Genomic DNA, 22604 nt, shown 5'->3' on the forward strand with positions numbered 1-22604 from the left:
ATATGGACCAACATAAGTGCCCATCAACCAGTGAGTGGAGAAAGAAAATGTGGTATACATACACCATGGAATACTACGCAGTCATGAAAAGGAATAAAATAAAGTCTTTTGTGGCAAATTGAAGGGAGCTGAAGGCCATTATTCTAAGTGAAGTAACTCAGGAATGGAAAACCAAATACCATATTTTCCCACTTATAAATGAGAGCTAAGCTATGAATATGCAAAAGCATAGAGAGTGTTACAATGGACTTCGGAGACCTAAAAAGGGGAAGGTAGGAGAAGGATATTAAAATCTATATAATGTGCAACATATACTACTTGGGTGATGAGTGCACTAAAATCTCAGAATTCACCACTATATAATTCATCCGTGTAATCAAAAACCACTTGTACCCAAACACTATTGATTTTTTTTTAATATTTAAAAAAGGAAGAAAGGGCAGGGCACAGTGGCTAGTGTCTGTAATCCCAGGACTTTGGGAGGCCAAAGCGAGCAGATCACCTGAGGTCAGGAGTTCGAGACCAGCCTGACCAACATGGAGAAACTCTGTCTCTGCTAAAAATAGAAAATTAGCCGGGCATGGTGATGCATGCCTGTAATTCCAGCTATTCAAGAGGCTGAGGCAGGAGGTGGAGGTTGTGGTGAGCTGAAATTGCACCATTGCACTCCAGCCTGGGCAACAAGAGAGAAACTTCGTCTCAAAACAAAAGCAAAAACAAGAAAAGGAAGAAAGACATAATAGGCGTTCTTTAAATGTGGAAAGATTGGCTAAGGGAAGCAAGAATAATGTGAGAATAAGCACAGGAATGTAGCAGTGAGTGTGGTGTACATAGGGAAAAGTGAGGGAACAGAGTGTACCGAGAAGCGGGCTCTCTGTTCTGATTGTGCAGAAACCAGCGTTAACTCACAATTTTCAGTGGCGCTAGCACTGTCAAGTTTTTTGTTTGTTTTTAGTTAGATTCACTATAGGACACTTTTTTGAAGCAAGAACATGCATTTCCCCCCTGGCGCTCCGCAGCAGTCCTCGGAGCCCAGTGTCACTCACCTGGGTATGACTGCTCTTCCTTCAGAAAACCCTGGGACACTGAAGATGAAAGGCCCCCAGAAGTTAGCAAACAGCCATCTATCTGTCTGGCAACGCTATGCTAAAAGCGACTTCTAGGATATTCGAAACTGCTTTTAAAAAACAATTAGTCGCTTCGACTTCCTCACCCCGCAAGAGTTAGGACGGCAGCAGTGGAGTGTTCGCTGGAGAGCTGTATTTATTTAGCGATTAGCCTAGCACTTTGATTTTAGGGCAAAAGCAAGCCAGACAGTGCGGCTGACGTAAGGATCAAAAAGGCCACCTATCATTCACAGAGGACACCGGCCTCCCCAGCCTGATAATGTAACTATTTCTCTGCATCGGATTTTAATTTTTGTGTTTTGTTTGTTTTGTTTCATCACTCCATGTAACTCATTCATGATTTGAAGCGGGCTCTGAGGAAGCGCGCTGCATCCTCTCGTCCTTGTGTGTCTGCTTAGGTCTCTCCGAAGCAGGTCCCTCTTGACTCTCAGACCTGCGTCGCCAGGACGCATGAAGGGGTAAGGGTGCGGGTCCCCTACCCCGGCGCGCAGCGCTGAGCGCTGGAATCCACCCCGCGGAGGCTCAGCGGGAGCTCCGAGAACTGGCCAGCACCTCGCGCTGCCTGCCGCCTCCCAGTCCGGGACTTGGGAAAGGAGGGAGGGGACGGGTGGAGGGAAAGTGGGGCCGGGCGGGGGGTGCCTGGGAAGCCAGGCTGCGCTGACGTCACTGGGCGCGCAATTCGGGCTGGAGTGCTTTAAAAAACGAGCGTGCAAGCAGAGATGCTGCTCCACACCGCTCAGGCCACGAGCAGCAGCGAGGCGCACCGCCACTGTCGCCGCTGCAGCCAGGGCTGCTCTTCGGAGCCGGCGTGGCTGCAACCAGCACCTCAGACCCCGCTGCGCTTCTCCTCGCAGTGCGTCCACGCCGGAGGGGCAGGAACGCGGCGCCCGGTGCTGCAGACGCCCGCTGAGTTGCAGAAGCCCACGGAGCAGCGCCCTGTGCGCCACGGCCCACAGCAGCCCGGTGCTGCCCTCCGCCGGCGTCCGGCTCGTGGCCCCCTATTTCGGGCACCATGGACATCTCCCTGCTCGGTGTGCTCCTGTCCCTGCCTGTGCTGCTGCAGCTGGTGGCCGGGGGCGGCTCACCCAGGTCTGGCGCGCTGCTGCGGGGCTGCCCCACACACTGTCATTGCGAGCCCGACGGCAGGATGCTGCTCAGGGTGGACTGCTCCGACCTGGGGCTCTCGGAGCTGCCCTCCAACCTCAGCGTCTTCACCTCCTACCTGTAAGTGCTTCCCCACTTCACTCCGGGAAAGAGGCTAAGAGGGGAGGGAAGGCTAGTCCAAGGCGAGGCTGGAAGCTCCTTGGCGCCCGCCTGCTCTGAAGGGGGCAGACGAGTTTGTCAAAGGCATCCTGCCCCGGCCTGTTTGGGCCCCCAGAGAAATGCACGTGTCTCGTGTCTCGGGGAGTAGTGTGCTGGCACTTTTGGGTCGCGCAGAGAAATGGCTTCGAGTGCAAGCCGAGAAAGCGCTGCTGCCCCAGCAGCTTCCCAGTCCAGCGCTAGGCATATCGCAGGGCGAATTCCTGCAAATGGCAAATACAGGCATTTGCGTACAGAGAGGGCATTTCTGCACCGAGCCTGGAACCCAAAGGCAGGCAGCCATCTGGTCCCCGCCCGAACAGCTTCTCCGCGTCTAGTCGCATTCCGCGAAAAGATGGTCTGTGGAAAGTTTCCCCAAAGGAGAAACGACTTGCCTGGCTCCAAAGGGTTTTATTCTGCATCCCTTGAACGGTGACGTGATGTAACCTTTTTCTTTTCTTTCCTCTTTTCTTCCCTTCCTTCCTCCCTTCTTCCTTCCTTCCCTCCCTCCTTTCTTATTTTCTTTCTTTTTTAACGGCGTGATTAAAATGTGGCAGCCACAAACTCCTATTAGAGCTGCCAGAACGTTATCTTTACCTTTGGCTGCCCGCGCCGCCCTTTGAAGTGCCCGCGGCCACTGTGTAATCTTTAACCATCTCCTCCCCCGGGGGAGGAAAAGGGAAGTGGGCTGAAGGCTGTTGGGCTGGTAAACAGCGGCACGGACACCCAAAGGGAGACCTGAAGCTCTCTATCATCCCTGGGGAATCCTCCCAACCCTTCTCTCCCCCACCACCACTTCCAAAGCCCTGAGGCAGCGGCTCATTGCATAATTTTGTCTCTGGAAAACCAAGGCCCGAGGGTAACAGGTGGTTGGGTGAACCCGGTGACCCAGGAGAAACCCTAGTCTCAGAGACGAGGCGTCTACTCCCTCCACCCCTGAGCAAAGCATCTGGGGCTTCATTGCTTCTGGCGGAGAGACCAGGTTCTAGGCCACTCCAGGAAACAGGTGCTCCTGACTACAAGGTGAAACATTGAGGTTTGAATTCAAGACATTGCAGCGAGCCCACCCCAAGCCCATGCAAGCCCAGTTTTCGGCTTCTCTGATGTACCTTGGCAGGAGAGAGTTGGTATGTTTGTGAACCCGTTCTTCCATCTGTTGAGTTGTTTTCTGGAGGGAAGAAACATGAAGAGGCTTGCACAACATTTTCCACTAGGTAGTGATTCTTTTTCTGGAGACAGAGTGAGGAAGAAAGAAAAAAAAAAAAACTTTTACTTGCTTTAATATTGTCTTTAAAGAAAAGTACCATCCTGCTAGATTTTATGATTGGTAGATGGAAGGTTACCTCCTCATTTACCATAAAGCTGTTTTAACTGCTTTTTCTTTTTTACCTGAAAGAATGGTAAAATTATTTTTCCCACTAGGCTTCCCCTCAATTGCACTCAATGCATGTGGTACTGATATTGTTCCAGGAATGGAAATCTGCTCTCCTAAATGATCATGCTCTCAAAATTCACGTTTCCTCCTCCTGAACAGCTGTCTCTACTACAAAGCAGAATTCTCATCCCCAAGCTCTCTAACTGCTAAAGTCAGTGTTGCAAGGATCCTGAGCTCTCCAAAGCAGTGAATTTCCGAGACCAGTTTGGCAATTTTGCTTAGGAGCCTATCACTCTGCTTCTTCGCCATCACCCTGAAGAAGTTTGACTATATACAAGAGAGGTGTGCAGTGCCCCCAAACACTTAACCTACTATTTAAATTATACATTCATTATAAAATATGTTTAAGAATACAGAAAATAAGCTTATGAATAGTTCCAGATTGCTTTCTTCTCTCCCTTGAAAGAACAAACATTTGTTAGCCTTCCGTTACTAAAAGTTGGCATAAAATTCTGCTTTAAACCATTTCCCACATACCTCAAATGCATTTAACTGTGCCCTCCATGTGCTCAGGAGAACCTACTGCCACCTACTGCCAATGTTCCCTATGTATCTATAGATAGAACAATCTATCTATCTATATTACAGATAATCCCTTGAAGTTAAAATACTGTTAGGAAATTAAGTTTCATATTATTCTCATGTTATTTGATGACAGCCTGTACCCTGGCCTAAGAAGAAATTTTCCCAGTGCCCTATGAATTATTAAATTCAGAGTGTCTGTATAAAGTGATATCTAAATATTAAATACTTTCTTCTAATGCAACACAGTTCAGGGACTATGATTGCTAAATATAGAAGTCAGTCTTGAAGTATATAATCAACCTGGTGTTCTTTGTAATGTGTGATTTCATAATTTGGTGGCCTTATATACTAAAAAATGCCAAGGGCCATGGGATGCCCTTTGAGCAGGTGTCGAGGGTTTAGGGTTATTTTGGTTAAGGGTTAACCACAGGAACGCTATGCAGACATGAAGGGTAGACGACGCCCTCTTTTGGTTACACCTAGTATTCTCTGACCATTTCTGTCTTCACTTGTGCAGTCAAAACATAAAAGAGGAATCTCGACTTACTCATATTCAAATAAATGAATATGTGTTCTACTGATTTTCTTATTTTAAGGAATAACTTCCCTTCGCTGTTGAAAGGGAACACAAAGTTATAGCTCCACTCCACTGGGGCCCAGTAGTAATTGAGCCTTGATGAGAAAGTTGCAGTGTACAAAGACTGATGTGGTGAAAAGCCAGAACTGCTATCATTTATTTGTAAGAGGTTATCATCATTTATTTAGTCAAAATGTTATCTCCTAATCCCCCTCAAAAAAAGAATAAGCATTTCCTTTTCTTCAAACAGACTGATGATGGCAAGTTCCAGCTGTACACGTTTGGCAAGTAGCTGTACACATTTTCCACCATCTGATAGCCGGCTAGTCAGACTTGTAGGTAAACAAAGTTTCCTACATCTCTTCATAGAATGCAAGCACTACTTATGTGCCATTTTATAATCTTTTTACCCAGAAAAGCAAAATGTTAAGACAGTCCAAATATTAATATTAACTCTCTTTTCTTACTGAGCTGCCTTCCCCAGTAGGTCTTTAACTGGACCAGGGAACATAGCGGAAACACTGGAAAAATCTCAATCTTCATCTCTTCTCTCCCCCAACTTTCCCAGCAAGTGGTTATGAGCTCTGATTTTACTAACAGGGGCTAATAAAGTTTACTTAGCAGAAAATAAGGAACATACCAAAGTTGAAATATAAAAGCAGACAATAATTATTTACAACATTTAGTATATCTCTATCTACCAGTTCTGATCTGTCCTAAATAACGTAGTTCTAGCATCTAATCTTAGTATAGACAAGTTACTTTAATGCATCAAATGTGGACATTTTTGCGAATAGGGTCTTAAAAGTAAACTCCCCTTTACTACTTTGATGTGTCTTTCATCTAGTTAGTGTGACATTCAGATAGAAAACTAAATGCTAATGAGCATCCTAATACAGTAAATATGCTTTGCTTTATTGGTCCAGAACAGCTGTTTTTCTTCTTGCTGTTGCTTAAAGGCATTCACATTTCATCCACAAGCAAATTTGTGTTATATAAACCAAAGGAACCAAGAGAAAGAATTTTTTTTTAATTTTACGTGGTTTGGTTATTTTTCATATGTAACTTTGAAACAAAATTGAATTTTACATATAACTAGTAAAACTGATGTTAGTAAGAATGGAACAAAAGCCTCAATTAGTTAAATTAGGCACCAGCTTAATATCACAAATGTGTTTTAATATTTAAGATGCAGTTTCAAAATGAAAGATCCTTTTTAGAATCTTCTTTGGAAATGATTTAATATAGTTCTGCTTCTCTTCAAGCAAAGAAATTTATCTTAAATAAAAGAAAATTTACTTTAGAAGTGATAACAAAAATAGTGACTGTTATAACAGTCTTAACATTTAGATCAGTTACAAACATTATACAGTTTGCTCTACAATGTACTTTTAGAATTGTTTAAAATATAATGATGCCAGTCAATTTTCTTCATTTCAATACAGCTCTTTCTTTTTCTCCAGGATTCCTGGGGATTTTTTCCATAGCGTTTTTGTTATGGGGTGAATTATTAAAACTAATTGATCATTAGCCTAAGTAACTTTTAAAAGTCATGAGCTCATTCGAACAATTTTGTGGCATAAATTTAGAATAAATATTTTACTGAATATATTTAACATATGCATGGCAGAGTTTGCATGACAAGAATGAATTTCTATACATAATAAACATGATCTTTAGTTTTTTTTCTTTCTTCCTTGTGCATTTTCTCAAAGTAAAGGAGTTCTGATGTAGCAACAAAAGGTAGCAATCATAAATGAGTTAGAAGATCAGAATCAAGAAATAGCCTGGGGAGTTAAATAACACCACGTTTTGATAATAGACCAGTCACACTTGGAAGTGTTTAAAGAAGTTCAGAAACACAAAACTAGTCTATGATTTCTGACAGTTACGTATTTTATCTGAATGATTTTATTGTTTTCAGTTTTTAAAATATACCTGCCAAAGGTACAGAAGTATCAGACCAAACAATTAACACAGTAGAGCTATCATAAAATTAAAGACATTATAGAATATTTATACTTTTATAAATGAAACTTAATTTTGACTTAGTAAAGCTTTTTTATATTTCTTCTATCAAATTCATGCATTTGTCATTTTAGCTACAAATTTAAATATGTTTCTAAATAATCTAAAACACATGCCATAAGATAGAAATGAAAAACAGCAATGGGTTATCCAATGAGCAATTTTGTGAAGTAATGTTTTTGTTTGGTTCAGTTATTTATGCAAATTTAGAATAAAGCTAAATGGCACATTTTCTTGTAAACACTTCCCCAGTAGATATTTCTGGTAAATTGAAGTCTTCATGAGAAGGCAAATTCCTTCCTATAAGATTCAACTTCCTCACTTCAGTTGCAATATTTTCCTTTATAGAGTCTCATTTTGTAGCAGAGAGATAAATCAGACCAGCGCTAAAGCCGCAACTGACTGGCATATTACGTATCAAACAAATTGAGTTGAGTATCAAGTCCTGTTGCTATTTTTGATGTATCTTAGCAGAATTTCACTTGTTAAATCTGCCCATGAGTTCCAGCCCACTACAACTCTTCTATTCCCAGATCTGTCAGCTTTAAACCACACTTTTATTTAGCCATTGTGGATCCTAACTACATGCCCAACTTCACCTCTGGAACTCTATCTATGGCAAAAGGAGACATTTCACAGTCTATAATGTGGAATTTTAAATTAAATTCTCGTAATTCAAAATTTATTTTGTTCTCCATATGTTACATGGTAGGAAGCAGGTCCATTCTTAAAATCTGTGGCATTTTTTCCTGTTAAATTGCTTAAGCCCAATGGGAAGGCCTGGCTTAAAACTAGAAGGGAGAAAAAATATTAGTTATTTGATTTTAAGAAATGGAATAATATATCTAGTGGTAATGCTAAAAGGCCTTTAACATGGTGTTAGCATTAATGGAATACTATTAAAAGATGTTTCATAAGCAGAAGTGCTTCCATATATCCTCATGTATTACTTATCTTCTTAATGTTTAAGTCTGGAATTGGAGAGGCTGAAACATATTTGGAGAGTATGCAAAGGAACTGACTCCTGACCATATAAACAACTTCTTGAAAGTCAGATGAAATAACACCCCATGGTTTAATGATGGGTTCTTTCCTTCAGAGCTAATTCTTCTTACTTGGCTGTAAGCTCCTCCAGGGTAGGACATTTTCCACTTTATATCCCAAGTGCCCATATCAATGCCTGACTCAGGGGAGTTTCGTAAATACTGAATATTTTTCGGTAATGTTGAATTGAGTGGAACTGACTGAACCAGCTGCTGAAATCCCAGTGGCTAGTACAGGTCAGAGAAAGACAGGTGAGAACTGCTAGTCCGCAAGTACAAACAACGCAAGGCCGATGGTGTTCCACAATTATTATCCAGCCCCATTTGAAATATGACTGAATGGTGTTCAGTTTAAATGACGCAATGGGTTGTTTATTTTAACGCATGCCATGATTTACATGTATAAATTACTTTATTATTTTAATAGCTATATTCATAATAATTGATAGTTGGATTGTGTTTCCCAAGTGTCCGGCACTAAATACTTTACTCAATCAAAGGTCCCACAAAGGTACTAAATACTTTACTCAGTCAATGCCCCACTTGTGGTGGGGCAACTTGCGACAAGTTAGGAATGATAATAGCACGTCTTATTAGGTAAGCTTACCGTAAGCTTATTTCAAGTATTTCCATTGCTCAAAATATTTTTGGACTTCCTTTGAAGTTATCTTCAGGGCCAGTTTACAGCAACCCAAGAAAATCGGCTTTCCAATTTATACTTATGCCTTGTAATAATTTTAATTGGTGCCAAAATATTTCAGCCCATTTTTCTTTTCAGGAACACAATTTATGAAGCCCTAATACCAGGAATTTTCAGGGAATTCCAGAGCAAAATGCAGTTTTAAATTTTTCAATAATGTGAGCATTACTTTACATAGTTTAGGGCCAATATTTTAAGTTTAGTAGACATCTTTTTATATCCATTTTCTTACTACCACAGAAACATTTTTTCTTGTCTCCAAATCAGAGATAAGTTGTGGTAGCTGCCAGAGTATTGTAAAGAGTGATCAATAGATTAGTAGCCTTCTAAGCAAGAATAAAACCTTTTTCCTATAACCAGATCTATATGTCAAATGAAGTAGCTGCATTCTTTGGAACGCTCTTGGAACTATTTCTCAGTTCAGAGAGACATGAACTTTCTTAACAAGCAAATTATATTTGAGCTTATATTCACCTTTAAAATGAATGAGATCAGATAAATTGTTGTCACAAAGGTATCATAATGTTACTCATTTGATTCAGAGAATTCTTCCAAAGTTTTATCAAATTCCCCAACATATATTTTAAAACTATGCATGGTTTAACCATTAGACAATTAGTGATACAGACTTATGTGTCAGTTAGAAATCTGGATAAATCATAGAAAAGCTCCCCCCCCCTTCAAACAATGAAAAACCTTTTCTGAACTATGCAGTTAATTTCCTCAGTCCTTCAATTCAGTTTATTAACCTGATATACATTAATCACTTATTGTATTATAAAGTCAACAGAAAAAACAATACTGATGTTTAGAAAAATTGGGATATGTTTAGAGCACAGTCTCTAGAATGTCTTAAAATAGTACCCACATACTCTAGGTTTTTATTGACTTAATTTAAAGTTATTCAACAATCTCTAATTTTCAAGTGTCCCATCTTTTATACATGCACATTTTCCATATATTCATTTGATCTTTGTTGCCTTCAGAAGGAGTATTTGCTGCTTCTTCAAACAAGGACTGTGGTGGCCAAGGGGAAGAAAGTAGTGTCTCGTGCACACACTAACACATACACCAACACACTAATAAGAAACAATTCCCTTTGTGTCATTTGCTTGGCAGAAATGATACAAATGTTGGCAGGGCATGGCTGTGGAGGGTCGACCCTTTAAAAGGGAGACTGTGGAGCTGGCTGCTTGGAGGCACCTTCAGTTCGGTTCTGAAACTGAAATGCAGAAGACAATCGTCCTGGCAAAGGGAGCCCAACTCCAGCTGAGAACGCGTGCATGGAGCTGACCTCCCTCCTCAGCCTGCCAGGCGAGATTAAGCTTCTCTCAAGTGGTCCCTTGTTAGCCGGTCCTTTTTTCCATGTTGCTCATCTTTCACAACTAGAAGCCAAGTGTTTCAAACTGTTCCTCAATTTGCAGCCAAATTCCTTTATTTCCCCCTTCCCCCTCCTTGTCTCCCCCTTCCACACACACACACACAACTGTGGTGGCTACCCTTATATGCATGCCTTCTTTTCAAAGCCTACACCAAGAAAAGAACCTAAGAATTTTTAAGTTTCACTAAAAAACTGGTAAATACTTTTGTTCTCATTTTTCTTGAAACCTTGATTAAGTAGAGCAGAGACCTCTACAAAAGATGTCTATTTGTAAAAATAACCTTTCTTTGATCAAAAAAGCCACAAAAGTGTACTTCTCAGGAAACTAGAAAAACCACACATGATCTCAAGTGGAAAAAATATAAAGAATTTGCTGAATTTTTAACCTTAGTACATAACAAGGATATTATTTTAAAGTTGGTTGGTTAATGTGGGCTCTGTTAGAACTTTCATTGTGTTGTGTTTGGGTTTATGCAATGTTATTTTAATGAGTTTATTGGTTCGATGAACAAAACATCACATGATGCTTGAAGTTTTTAGGCTATAAATTTCCTCGTGAGGCACTTACTTGAAGGAACTCTGTTATATAATCAATTGGTCTTTAAATCTATCCACACAAAAATATAATCTTTCAGTTTTTCACATAATAAAATAAAAATTTCCATAGAAGATATTATATTCCTTAATCAACTATTTTGTATATATATCTTAACACTTTCACTATAAACATTTATTTCACAGTATTTGCTGAGTGAATCTACAGAGTGAATTTGAAGCCTTCTAGTAAAGACTGAGAATAAAGAACCTTCCTCTTTATTTCTTTGTCTTTGTGCTTCCTGTCCTGAAGTCACCCTTAGCAGACATGCCTGCATTTGGCAATAGGTTTACTCTATCATTGTTACAGTGTTAACTGTACAATAGAGAAAAGCCTAGAAGAAGAATGGCAAGAGGCTAACAGAAAAAATCTGCTACCCAAGAGACAGTGCTGACAGGACTGAGAGACTGTGAGCTACTGGCCTCCACTAGACACCTGCTCCCAGGGGGTACACTTCCCGTTTCTCCATCCCTTGAGTCAAGATAGTATCAGAAAACTGAAAGGATGCCTTTTCCTTATGTCAGTTGCTTTCCCCACCAAGAGCTTCAAACTAGAAGACGAAGGGAAGTTTAGAAAGAAGAGTCTTTGAAATTAAATTATCAACTCAAGTCACCGAAATTGGGGTCTCTGATTTAAACTTGGAAAAGCCACATCACTGTTCTGTGGTGGAAGATCTTAACTCATCCGCAGCTCCCGTTCTCCAGCAGCTGTTGTTCTCAGGGACTCAGTGCAATATAGTACAGGAGGAAGTTCAAGATCTTTTTTTACTGAGTCTTCAAGCTCGGGTAGCAAAAGGAAATCCTAGTTAAACCAGATTCTCCCAGGGTGTGAGTATATCTCATTTGAGGAACTCAAAGGGTTTAGCAGCATGATTAACTGACAGCAAGTGTCCACCTTCCGCCTCCCAGCTGCTGGCCTTCCAGGAAAACATCCACTTCCTCAGAGTCTTTTGGTTATGAGAAGTGTTAGATAGATATGTTCTGGTCCTGAATGACTGCTACATAGTAATTTAAAGCCCTCTTTGCCTTAGCTGCAGGAACATCTCAGAATGTAATTAACTGCATATTGAGAAGGAGGGCTACTTTTGGGAGATTTATGTTAATTATAATAAAACTAATTTAGAGCTTGAGCTAATACCTAACTATATTTCAAGTAAGTTCTACTGTGAAGAACTAAAAGGATAATCTTTTATCCACAAATTACCAGAATGACTAAGCTGTATATCTAAGGTCACATTACACAATGCAAGACTGAAATTTAATCATGATTGCTAGAGCATTACCCTAATTGCCCAAATAAACAGAATTAAAATCACTTAGATGGGTTACAAAGGATTTCAATGAGTCAAAAGCTATGGCTACTCAGGGAATTTAGAATGGAAAGCACCTTGGAAGTTACCTAATCCAATGTCTTTATTTCACAGATGATGAAATTTATGTTCATAAGAGGTTAATGACATTCCAAAAATCACACAGCTAGCAAAGACAGAATTGGACCCCAGCTCTCTTGAAAACAGTCCAGTGCTGCTTCTCGGTCACCTTTATATTTCAATGTCAGATACTCAAATGAACTCAAAAACTGCCAGTTACTTTTCTAGATGTTGCCAAATATCCTGTGGTTTACACATGTTATGTATGTCTGTATCTAGCTGTGTACTTGAATTCTAACAATATCATCTTATTTTGGTTCATTGTAAATAGAGATACAGTGTCTCTGTATCAACTAAAAACCTGCAGAGCAAAAAGGAACACTCAGATTTAGTTTGAAGAATGTATAATTAATTCCCCAAATGTCTGTTCATAGTTGTCATTATTTCTTTTTTCTTTTTTTGGTAAAGATGGGAGTCTGGCTATGTTGCCCACACTGGTCTCAAACTCCTTACCTCAAGTAATTCTCTACCTCAGACTTCCAAAGTGCTGGGCTTATAGGCAGTAGCCACCAGGCCCAGCCTCTGTTCACAGTAGTTAAATATGTGATTAAAATTTCATTTGTTACCTTAATTTGATAAAATTTTGGTTGCCTTAATGCCTCCTGTAACTGTTCTCTTTCTCTTCTAGCAGTGAAATTGCATGAGTCCAGGGTCTACTCACTTTTTTCCTGGATGACTGTAGCAGTTTCCTGTCATGGTTTACAGAGACCCCCATCACATACACACACACTCCCTACTATCCACTAGTCTGTCCAAGATGCACCTCTGGTCATGTCTTACCTATATTGAATCCTTCATTAGTTTCCTGTGACTTCATAATAACTTTTAACACATCAGTTTAGCCCAAAAAGCCAACTGTTCTTGCCTCATCCCTAACCTGCAACCACTGCTGCCAAATTCCCCCTCCCTAGCTCCCTGTTAAAAGAAAAACCTTAGACAAATTAAACTTAACAGAGTTTAACTGAGCAAAGAACAAATTGGGCAGCCCGCAAACCAGAATAGGTTTAGAGAGATTCTGGCACTGAATCTGGTTTGAAGAAAATTTATGAACAGAAGAGGGAAAGTGAAGAACAGAAAATGGAAGTGAGGTACAGAAACAGACGGATTGATTACAGCTTGGTGTTTGCCTCATTTGAACAAATGTTTGAATAGTTGGCCATCTTTGATTGGACAAAACTCAGTGCTTGTGACAAGAGGAGGTTAAAGTCTGTTTTCACATCATTAGGTTGCAGCTTACTATGTACGGAGAAACCTTTAGGCCAAACTTAGAATGTAAATGGGTGGCTTTAGCCTGAATTTAACACCCAAAGCTTTCTTCTCTCCAGCCATTTCAAACTGCATCCTACAATTTCCCTACTTCATGCCTCCAGGTGTTCACATGTGTTGCCCTCTGCTGGGATTGTCTTTATTCTTTTGCTATCCTTTATGAGTCTTTCCATACTCAGCTCAAATATCATCTCCTCTGGGAAGATTTCTGAAACCCCACATTTTAGAAACCTGTCTTTGATGCTCCCACATCATGCTGAGCCCACTTCGATCATAGCACCCACCACACTTGATCACCATATTTCTTCTACTTGTCTGTTTCCTCTACTGGACTATATACCCCTTGAAAATTAGATCAGAACACAGAGTTCTTGTATATTGATTATGTTTTTCATTTTCTCTATTTTATGATGCTTTGACTTGCAGCTCCTAAAGAGACTGCCCCTCCTAGGGCTAGGTAATTCCTGGAGATAGCAAATGATTTTCTTGTGAGTGCATCTTTCATATGCAAACCAACCTATCCAAAGTCCATGCCTCTACCCACTCCCTTTCCCAGGCTTTTGGAGGGCTCTTATACTCTAGGTCAATATTTTCCTGTTCTACTCACCCCAAGCTCAGATTTCAGATAAATTGGGATAGCCCCTACACCTTAGAGCTCACAGAAATTATTCAACTGGCCAATCTTAAACCTGCTTACCCTGCCTTGTCCATTCCTTCCCATGGAAACCACAATAAAGGACCTTGCCCATGATTTTCTTTTGCTCCTTCTGTCTCCAGACTGAGCCCAGAGCTTTCCTGTGTGGCTCTGCGTGGAACAGTGGGCCCTTTCCTCTTGGGAGCTATGAGTAACAAACTCCCTTTTCCATGGCAGTCATCACCTGATCTGTTGGCCTCATCCCACCTGAATAATATTAATACCTACATTTTAAAACACCCTGTGTCCATGTATGCCTGCATCTGGACAACTTCAAAAGGGCACATAGAGCAGGTACATTTGAAGGATAGTCAGCACAGTTTTCTTTCTGGAGGGCACTCTTCTGTTCCCCTAAACTCTATGTAAAACTCAAACTTTGTCCACATACCTAAGACATAAGATGCCATTTTCTAGCTACCAAATGTGCAATGGAGTGAGACTAGTTGATATAATTTCTGATATAATCTTATAATGTGATGACAGAGAGATTCTTTCCTCTAAATTTGGCAGACTGATTGTTTGTAATCTACCAAGACAGAGGGAAAAAAATTCAAAAAGTGCTGTTGATGCTTTTACACATAGTTCCCCATTTGACCCTCAAAACAAACAGTAAAATAGTTATTACTATCAATATGAGAACATCTCTTGATGTTAGAAATGAGAACATTTCTTGATTACTATTGCAGTCTTATCTTAAGTGATCTAGACAAGTTACTCAATGCTTCAGTTTTCTCATTTGTAAGATGGCAATAATAATGATGTCTACCTAACTAAGTTGTTGTGAAGACTGGTGAGATAATGCACATAAAGCACTTTGCATGGCACCTCACTTGTGTAGCACGCATTAAATGTTAGTGCAATTATTTCTGTTGATGATGTTAGAGTTGTTATCACACTAAACCTATGCTTTCCAAGTACACACCATGTTGTCTCTTACTGTTATTCCCTAAATTAGCTAAATTAATTACCCTGAATGTTTAAAAGTATAATTTTCATTAAATAAGATTTCCTAATGTTGAAGACAAGAAAAAAACAGCAGAAAGACACCTACTAGGTAAAAAACTAGAGGAAAAAGAAGGGGCATCTTCAAATGACTTTGGCATCATCCAGCATGTTATAAATAAAAATATTCTAACTTTTGTTTCTGATCTTTGGTATCAAATAGACAAAAGATTATGTGTTTTAAATGAAGTTTCATATTTGCACAGGAGTGTGTAGCATTGTGTAGACACTGCACAAATCTCCAGGATAGCTGACGGCTAAGTGAACACTTTGTTACAGAGAGTAGGCTGATAGCACAACGTTAGGACTCTACTCCTCAGATACATTTTAATGAATTGCCCACAATGTATAGTACTGAGCTTGAATTGCTTGCTTTTATTCTTTCCTTTTTTTATTTCATCCACTCTCATAACTTTTCCTTACTGTGAAAGAAAAATTCAGCTTGGTAGCTTGTTGTGCTCTCAGAAGCTCCAATATCAGCAGCTGATTTGTTACAGTGGCAGGCAAGAGACGATGGATTTAAGGCGACTGAAAGAAGGTAGGGAATTCATCCTTCCTTCAGAGCCAAAAATACATTCAAGCAAAACCAAGATTTCAACACAACAAAAATGTGTGTCTTTTCTTTTATATTAACCGAAAAAATAGTTCTACTTTAAGAGCAAAAACTAATTTAAGGAATAGGCTTGTGTCTACCTGAAAATACATCCAAAATAATCTAATTTTCATGAGGAACTTCAGTACTCATATTCGATAAAGAAGCAGTTGGTTCAATATAATTGCAAGAAGGATATTTCAGTCAGTGATGGCGATGAGGCCAATATCATTCCCTGGAGAATAACAGGTTTCAATGATGTGAATCTGTGTAAAAGGTGGGATTCAAAGTTAAATAAGGGGTCAAAGCACCACATGGACTTGTGTTTCAAGCAGGAAGCCTCTGGAATTAGGCCCAGTGACCCTCAGGGAGAAGAGACATAGGTGATCAGTTATTGGAGCAAGACAGTCTTTTAATCCTATTGGATGAGCTTGTATTACTGTCTCTGCAGATGTTCTGTAGGCCTCTGCAAAAGAGGCAAGCTGCTTTGACCATAACTGATGAAATCAAGAGGGCAGGTCTGAAAAAAAAAGATAAATTTCCTTATATCTTACTACATGTAAAAAGATGATTCTGGAATTCCCAAGTGCCAACTGAATTAATAAACCAGGGAGCTGATTTATTTTACCGCTCTAAAGCCAACATGAAAGAAACTGCCAGACAGACATATACTATGTATCATCCAGCAGCACAGATTGGAGAAATAGACTTTGTCAGCCCACCTTTATCAGACAGTGTAAATAATCACCAAACCAAAGGAAGCAGAAGGCAGCAAAAGTCAAACAATTTCAAATGGAGAGTCAGAGAATCTCTCTCAGACAAAGGGAAGTCCTTCAAGTGGAGAGGAGAGGGTAAGAGGAAAGTGGCAGCCCAGAGGAGACCAGAATGTTGCAAATTAGGAAGAAATAAAACAACACCCAAAGGAACTCCAAGGAGAGGTGAAGCACAAGACAGAGAAAAGAGTGAGGCAAGAGCAGGACCTGCCAAGCATAGCACAGAGCTTGGCTACTGTCTCCACTGTGGAGCTGGCTCGCCCCCTGGGTAGAGTACAATCTTTTGTAGTATCCACAAGACACACACACATGTGCACAAACAATACACACACACACACACACACACACACCCCAGGGGCACATCTCTGCATATACACAAAAGAACAAGGCAAAAACACTCATTGTAGAAATACCCTCAAAATCTCAAAATATATATCTAACCTATAGGATAAGGCAATTGGAATACCCCTGGGACTGGGAAATAATTAACGCTACGGTGCAGGGGGAAAAAAGCAAACAAGAAATGCAGGAGAGTAGTACACTCGATTAGAAGTCAGGAGAGTAGTACACTCGATTAGAAGTCCAGATCTGTAGTTCTTAAACGTGCCAGCACATTAGTTCCAACTGGGAGCTAATTTAACCATCTCAAAGCCCAGATCCCACACCAAACCAACTGAATCACAATCTCTGAGGGAAGGAGCTAAGCATCAGAATGTACTTTAACTCCCCAAGGCTGATTCAATATGTGACCAAGTTTGGGAACCACTGATTTGGGTCTAGCTACCCCACTAATCAGTCACAGAACCTCTGGCAAGACGCATATCCTCCCTGCCTCAATTTTTACATCCGTAAAATAAGAGAGGTGAACACATGTTCTGAGGTCTCTCCTAATTCAGTCGTTCTTTCTAGGAGTCTATCAACTTGGCATCTTTGTGTATCGCAATAGGGCAGGTGTAGCAGAATTGTAGGAAATGGGAGGTTTCCACACACTCACACCCACTCCCACTTTGTGCAGCAAATCTGGAAGCATTGTTTACTCTCCTGAAGTGAGCATTACTTAAAATGACTTTATTTGTTTTACAGTTTAGAGAGCCTCTGAAAGCAGCCTCAGGAGCCCATTCATTTCATTAACATTAAATCAACAAGCAGACCTTCTTTCTGCCTCTCTCTAGCAGGATTAATGGATTTTGGCATGATTTGTGCACCTAGCAGCAAAACCTCGTGCTGAGAAAGCTAGCAGGCTTGACTAATTCCCAGTAGTGCTAACTTCATAAACTTACTTTAAGCTTTTAACTTTGACTAAAGATTAAAGGTAATGACTTCACGCTATTGTTTGAAGGTATGATACTCAAGATACACAAAAAAAATTCTACAAAAATGATAAATCATTTGATAAATTAACATTATATATGTAAGTGCATATAGATATGGTTTTTATGCTTATGAAAGTACTCAATTCTAAAACACTGAGAGATTTATGTAATTAATAATCATTATAGTAAATAGAGCATTGATGGATGTATTTGTAAATTGCAAGCATAAAAACTTATGGTTAGAATATTATAACATACTGATAGAAGACCCAGTTTCACATGATGGGTCATTGACTATGAGAAATTTTCTAAGAAGGAAAATTTTTCTACTCTATGAGACTGGTTATCACCTATAAAGCAACCTCACACATGACTATACTTATATTTTTTTATTCCAGTCTTACATTAAATTCAAAATTTAGATAAGTCCACGTGAAGACAGGGGAGAAAAGGAAAAAATACAGTATTTCCAGCCCATCTGACAAGACTACATAAAAAGCTTTTGATCAAAGGGTCTTAAGTACACTTTACTGGTGTGACAAACAACATTTTTATCCCTTTATTAGATTTATTTTTCTTCTGAAAACTGCAGTGACCAGGGTATGGTTTGTGAAAGAAAGCTGGCAGGGTTGTGTTCTTTGATTCCTAATTAACACCTTCAGTCTCAAAAGAGAACCAACAGAAATACCATAAAATGTTGCAGCTGCATTGTGATTCCGCTTGGTTGGTTTGTTAAAAGTCGGCTGGGCATTGGCAGCTGCAATAAAGGGAAAGCTCAATGGATGTTTTGTATTGTGCCCACTGAAGTGAAAGAAGGCAACCATTTTATTTTTCAAATGGGCAGCTGCAGAGGGAGGTTTAAATGGAGCTAAATGCAAGATTTACTGTTAATTTATAGTAAATAAATAAAGAAAATAAAACCTAACTTTCCAGTTTTTACAGTCACAGAACTGACATTTTAGCTAGAAATTATTAAGGATAATCATTTTAGAGCTTTCAAGCAACCAATTTGGGGAATTCGGCAACAAGGAATAGCATTCATTTAAAATCAAAATAGCCTTTTTGAAAGACCTGAGCAAGCCAAAGCTTTAGAAGCTGACATTTCCACTTTGAAAGGTAAAGATATATCTTTCCTGTCTTGGGTAACGTAACTCCCTCGTCCCACTTTATTGAAACCCTAAAATTTGTTCAGATGGAAATTGAGTAAGATTCCATACACCCCCACCTCACTTTTTTTTTTTAAGAGCATGGAGTTGAATTTTGCCTATGGTAGGGGAATAAAGGAGGCATTTAACTCTGGTCAGATAAATCTCACTCACATTCAAAAATGCAATTAAGGAAATATGTAAATCTAGATGTTTCATCAAATGCTAGCTAAGGGGTTACTAGTTCTTTTCGAACACAATGACTGAACTAAAGAACTTTAGTGTCTGTGTAAGAACCATTGTCCAAGCCGCAGTCCCTGTTGGAAACAGAGTCCGGCCTGGCCGTGGGAAATACCTACATATTTGACACAGGCCCTATTTCTGAGAGAAAGGGGATGGAAGAGAAAGTATGGAGATTTTACTGTTGCATTCTAATCAACCATGATCTGCCTAATTTGCTTTGATCAGGAAGATAAACTAATTTTTCTATGGGCTGGTTAAAAGTAATTAGCAAGCCAAAGCTTTCATGTTATTTCAAAAGAGCTAAAGTAAAGGGGATCAGAAATCGTAACGGTGGGAGCTAAAAACATCTTTTCTGCTCGTCTAAGAGTACTGTTCATTCAAAATAGGATACTGACACAGAATAGGAACTCCAGCTAAAGATAGTTTCATGGGCTGCATAACCATTGTAAAGCCAGGGATTTACACAGTTAGTGCTATGGAACTAAACAAAGCTACCAAAAGTGACTTATAATTGGTGTCTGTGTCATACAGTCCTGCTGTTTTGTGGGAACACCTTTACCTTCATGTAAAAAGGTGCAGTTATTGCCAGGTCCTAAAGCATTGTTGGTTTTTCCTGAAGCTCAGCTTTTCAGATTTGCGCTGTTGGAAGCAGTTGCCTGTGTTTATTTGAACGCTACGCTGTTGCCGCTCCTCTCATGCACACAGACCCAGCCAACTTAGGATCCTACAATTCTGGACATACTAGAATGCGATCTAAAATCAAACTGAAAAAACTAATCAGGAACTTGACACCACAGTTGCTTCAATTTCACAGCCTGGTTCATGGTTTTTGTGCCAGTTACCAACTTCAGTAATGCCGCCTCCTCCTTTCTTGTTTTTTTTTTCTAAGATCCTAAACACATGTAGTCATTAGATGAGAAGGAAAGATTTTGGAATATATAGGATTTTGTTTCTTAAAAAAATCTACTATTTAGTGTTACTTTTTTTCTTGTTGATATGACCTCTGCATTACTTCCCTTTTCAAACTGTTGTAGTAGATACGGTATCTGTAACCCTACTGTAAACTTAATTGCTTTTTCGGCTACTAATCTCCTGTGCTAGGGTACTTAGATACCAAAGTGTGCATTTCAAGTCAGATTTGATGTTCCTTACAAAATGAGTAGATATTTTAAAGGATCTCTGTGAGGTTGAAGTGCAACAAGCTTCAAGGTTACAGAGAAACTATTATTGTGGAATAATTCCAAAGGAAACTAAAAAATATGATTTAAAGACCAATATCCTACCTTATTTTTAAATGTACTTAAAATAATTGGATTTAGTTTTCTCATGTTTTTCTACTATTTTTTGGAAAGCTGCAGTCAACAAACATTTTAATTCTTCTTTCATTGTTTTAAACGTATTAGGCAGTATGTAAAATGTAAACAAGTCTGTTTTTACTTTCTTGCTAGTTTTCATAAGGTCCAGAAAAGATGGCAACTATTAGGAATAAGAAGTCAGTCATGACTGTGGGAGAGACCTTTCATAGTGTCAACTTCATGTTCTTGCAGATTTATTCATTCATTTATCCATTTATTCACACAATGAATATTTATCAACTGCCCACCTTGTGCTAGATGCTAAGGGTATAACAGTGTACAAGTTGTACACAATCCTTGCTTTGTAGGTCAGCAGAAATTTTTTAATGCATATTTAAATTTAAATTATTAAGATGAAAGTGCTCTGATGGCTAACAAGAGTGCACTAAAAGAGAACCTGCCTGGTTTTGGTGGTCAGCGAACACTTTTCTTGGGAAATGACATTTAATCTGAAACTTGGAGGATGAGTTAGAGCTAGCCAAGGAAAGAAGAAGGAAGGAGTATTCTAGACTTTGCCATTTAAGTCTGAGCACTGGCTGAATTCTCCTCTGTGCAGTCTGCTCTTACATAGCATGACCTAGTAAGACCAGTAAGTACCCTGTACCAAAGGAGGCTTTAATGCAGTCCCTAAGAAGCAGAATCCTACTGTGGGATCTGACCTGTCATTACTAGGAGCCCTCTCATAAGGCAAGGCACTCTGCAGTTGTGTTCTGATTTCATAAATGTACGTTTTGCTTTACTGGCTTATAGTTTTGCTGGGCATATCTCATTCATTTTCAGTTCTTCTGAAATACAATTATGAATTCATTTATTTGCACCCCTAATAAAACATAAGAAGAAGGTAGTAATAATTATGTATGAACCTGTACATTTTCCCTGCATTTTGTGGGTAAGCCAGGAGCTGAGAGCCAGCTACATATGCAAGCCCACTCCCCACTGCATGTAGAAAGCATGATTCCCCTCTCTTCTTTTCTCGTTCATGGTAAACTCTCCCAATTTTTGTTCACAAGGGGGAGCTGGCCAAACCTAAGGGTGCACATTTATTCATTCAACTATTCCACTGACGTTTGCTCCTCACCTACTATCAGGCCAGTTCTACACCAGGCCCAAGAAACAAAGATAAATTAAGGAAACTTTGCTGTCTGGAGTTCACAGTTTAATTGAGGAAGACAGACCAGAAAACAAAAGTAGTGTAGTGGTTAAGAACCTTCCTCCGGGGCCAGTCACTTGGTATTAGAATCTTGGTACTTCCCCTTATCTGCTTGGGCAAATTATTTTACTGGTAACTTATAATAAGTACTCCTATAAATTATAATAATTTATAATTATTGTTATTGTTATAAATTATTACTCCTCTGGGGCATTTTCTCATCTGTGAAATATAATGTTACTGCTAGAGCTGTTTCCAAGGGTTATTTGCAGACCACTTAGAACAGTGCCTGGTTAGCTGTTATTACTAGCAGAGGTTGGTATAATGTCCTATGGAAGCAGAGAGAAGAAAACCATTCATTCCACTTGGAGTTGAAAATACTTCACAGAGAGGATCATATTTACCCTGCTTTTAAAGAATAGGGAAGTTTTCACCATATGAATGGGGCATAGCCTCTAGAAGTCAGGACCCACATCAGCACAGGCACAAGAGTATGAAAGCATGTGGAAGGAAAGCTTCAGATTCACTGAACAGGAGATAACAGTGACTGGAATGAAAAACCTATGAAAAGAGAAAATACAAAAAGGTTCCTAAGGATCACAAGGACTCATGAGAAGACACTGAAAGTTTAGTGTGGAGGAGTTGGGTAAAGTTACTCCTCAGTTCCAATCATGACTTCTACCTGCTAAATAAAGCCTCAGGTCCTTCTTCAAGTTTTCCTTCACATTGCTGGGCCCTTCACAGCACACCAAGCCTCTGAGGCTCGGAGTTTTCATCACACCCTGCCATTGATTAACTATATGACTGGCAAGTACCATTTAACTCTTCCTGATCTGTTATGTATTCTGCTATCTGTTATGTCTTCTACTAAATGAGAATTCATCCGGTGCCCATTTTAGTCCATGCATCCCCCTGGATTAACTGTATATACA

The 22604-nt window shown here is 39.6% G+C and overlaps 1 protein-coding gene across 2 annotated transcripts in view; it reads left to right on the forward strand.

Annotated features, from left to right (window-relative positions):
- The first annotated feature begins 1829 nt into the window (after positions 1–1829).
- LGR5 (leucine rich repeat containing G protein-coupled receptor 5) overlaps positions 1830–22604 on the forward strand; it is a 144086-nt gene continuing 123311 nt past the window's right edge. For both annotated transcript variants that reach the window (XM_017510073.2, XM_037731903.1), the window contains exon 1: positions 1830–2351. In XM_017510073.2, the coding sequence (XP_017365562.1) occupies positions 2140–2351 (212 nt within the window). In that variant the 5' untranslated portion in view covers positions 1830–2139. The remainder of the gene's footprint in view (positions 2352–22604) is intronic.

This window comes from Cebus imitator, unplaced genomic scaffold (assembly GCF_001604975.1).
Source record: "Cebus imitator isolate Cc_AM_T3 unplaced genomic scaffold, Cebus_imitator-1.0 Scaffold429, whole genome shotgun sequence".
Classification (NCBI taxonomy): Eukaryota; Metazoa; Chordata; class Mammalia; order Primates; family Cebidae; genus Cebus; species Cebus imitator.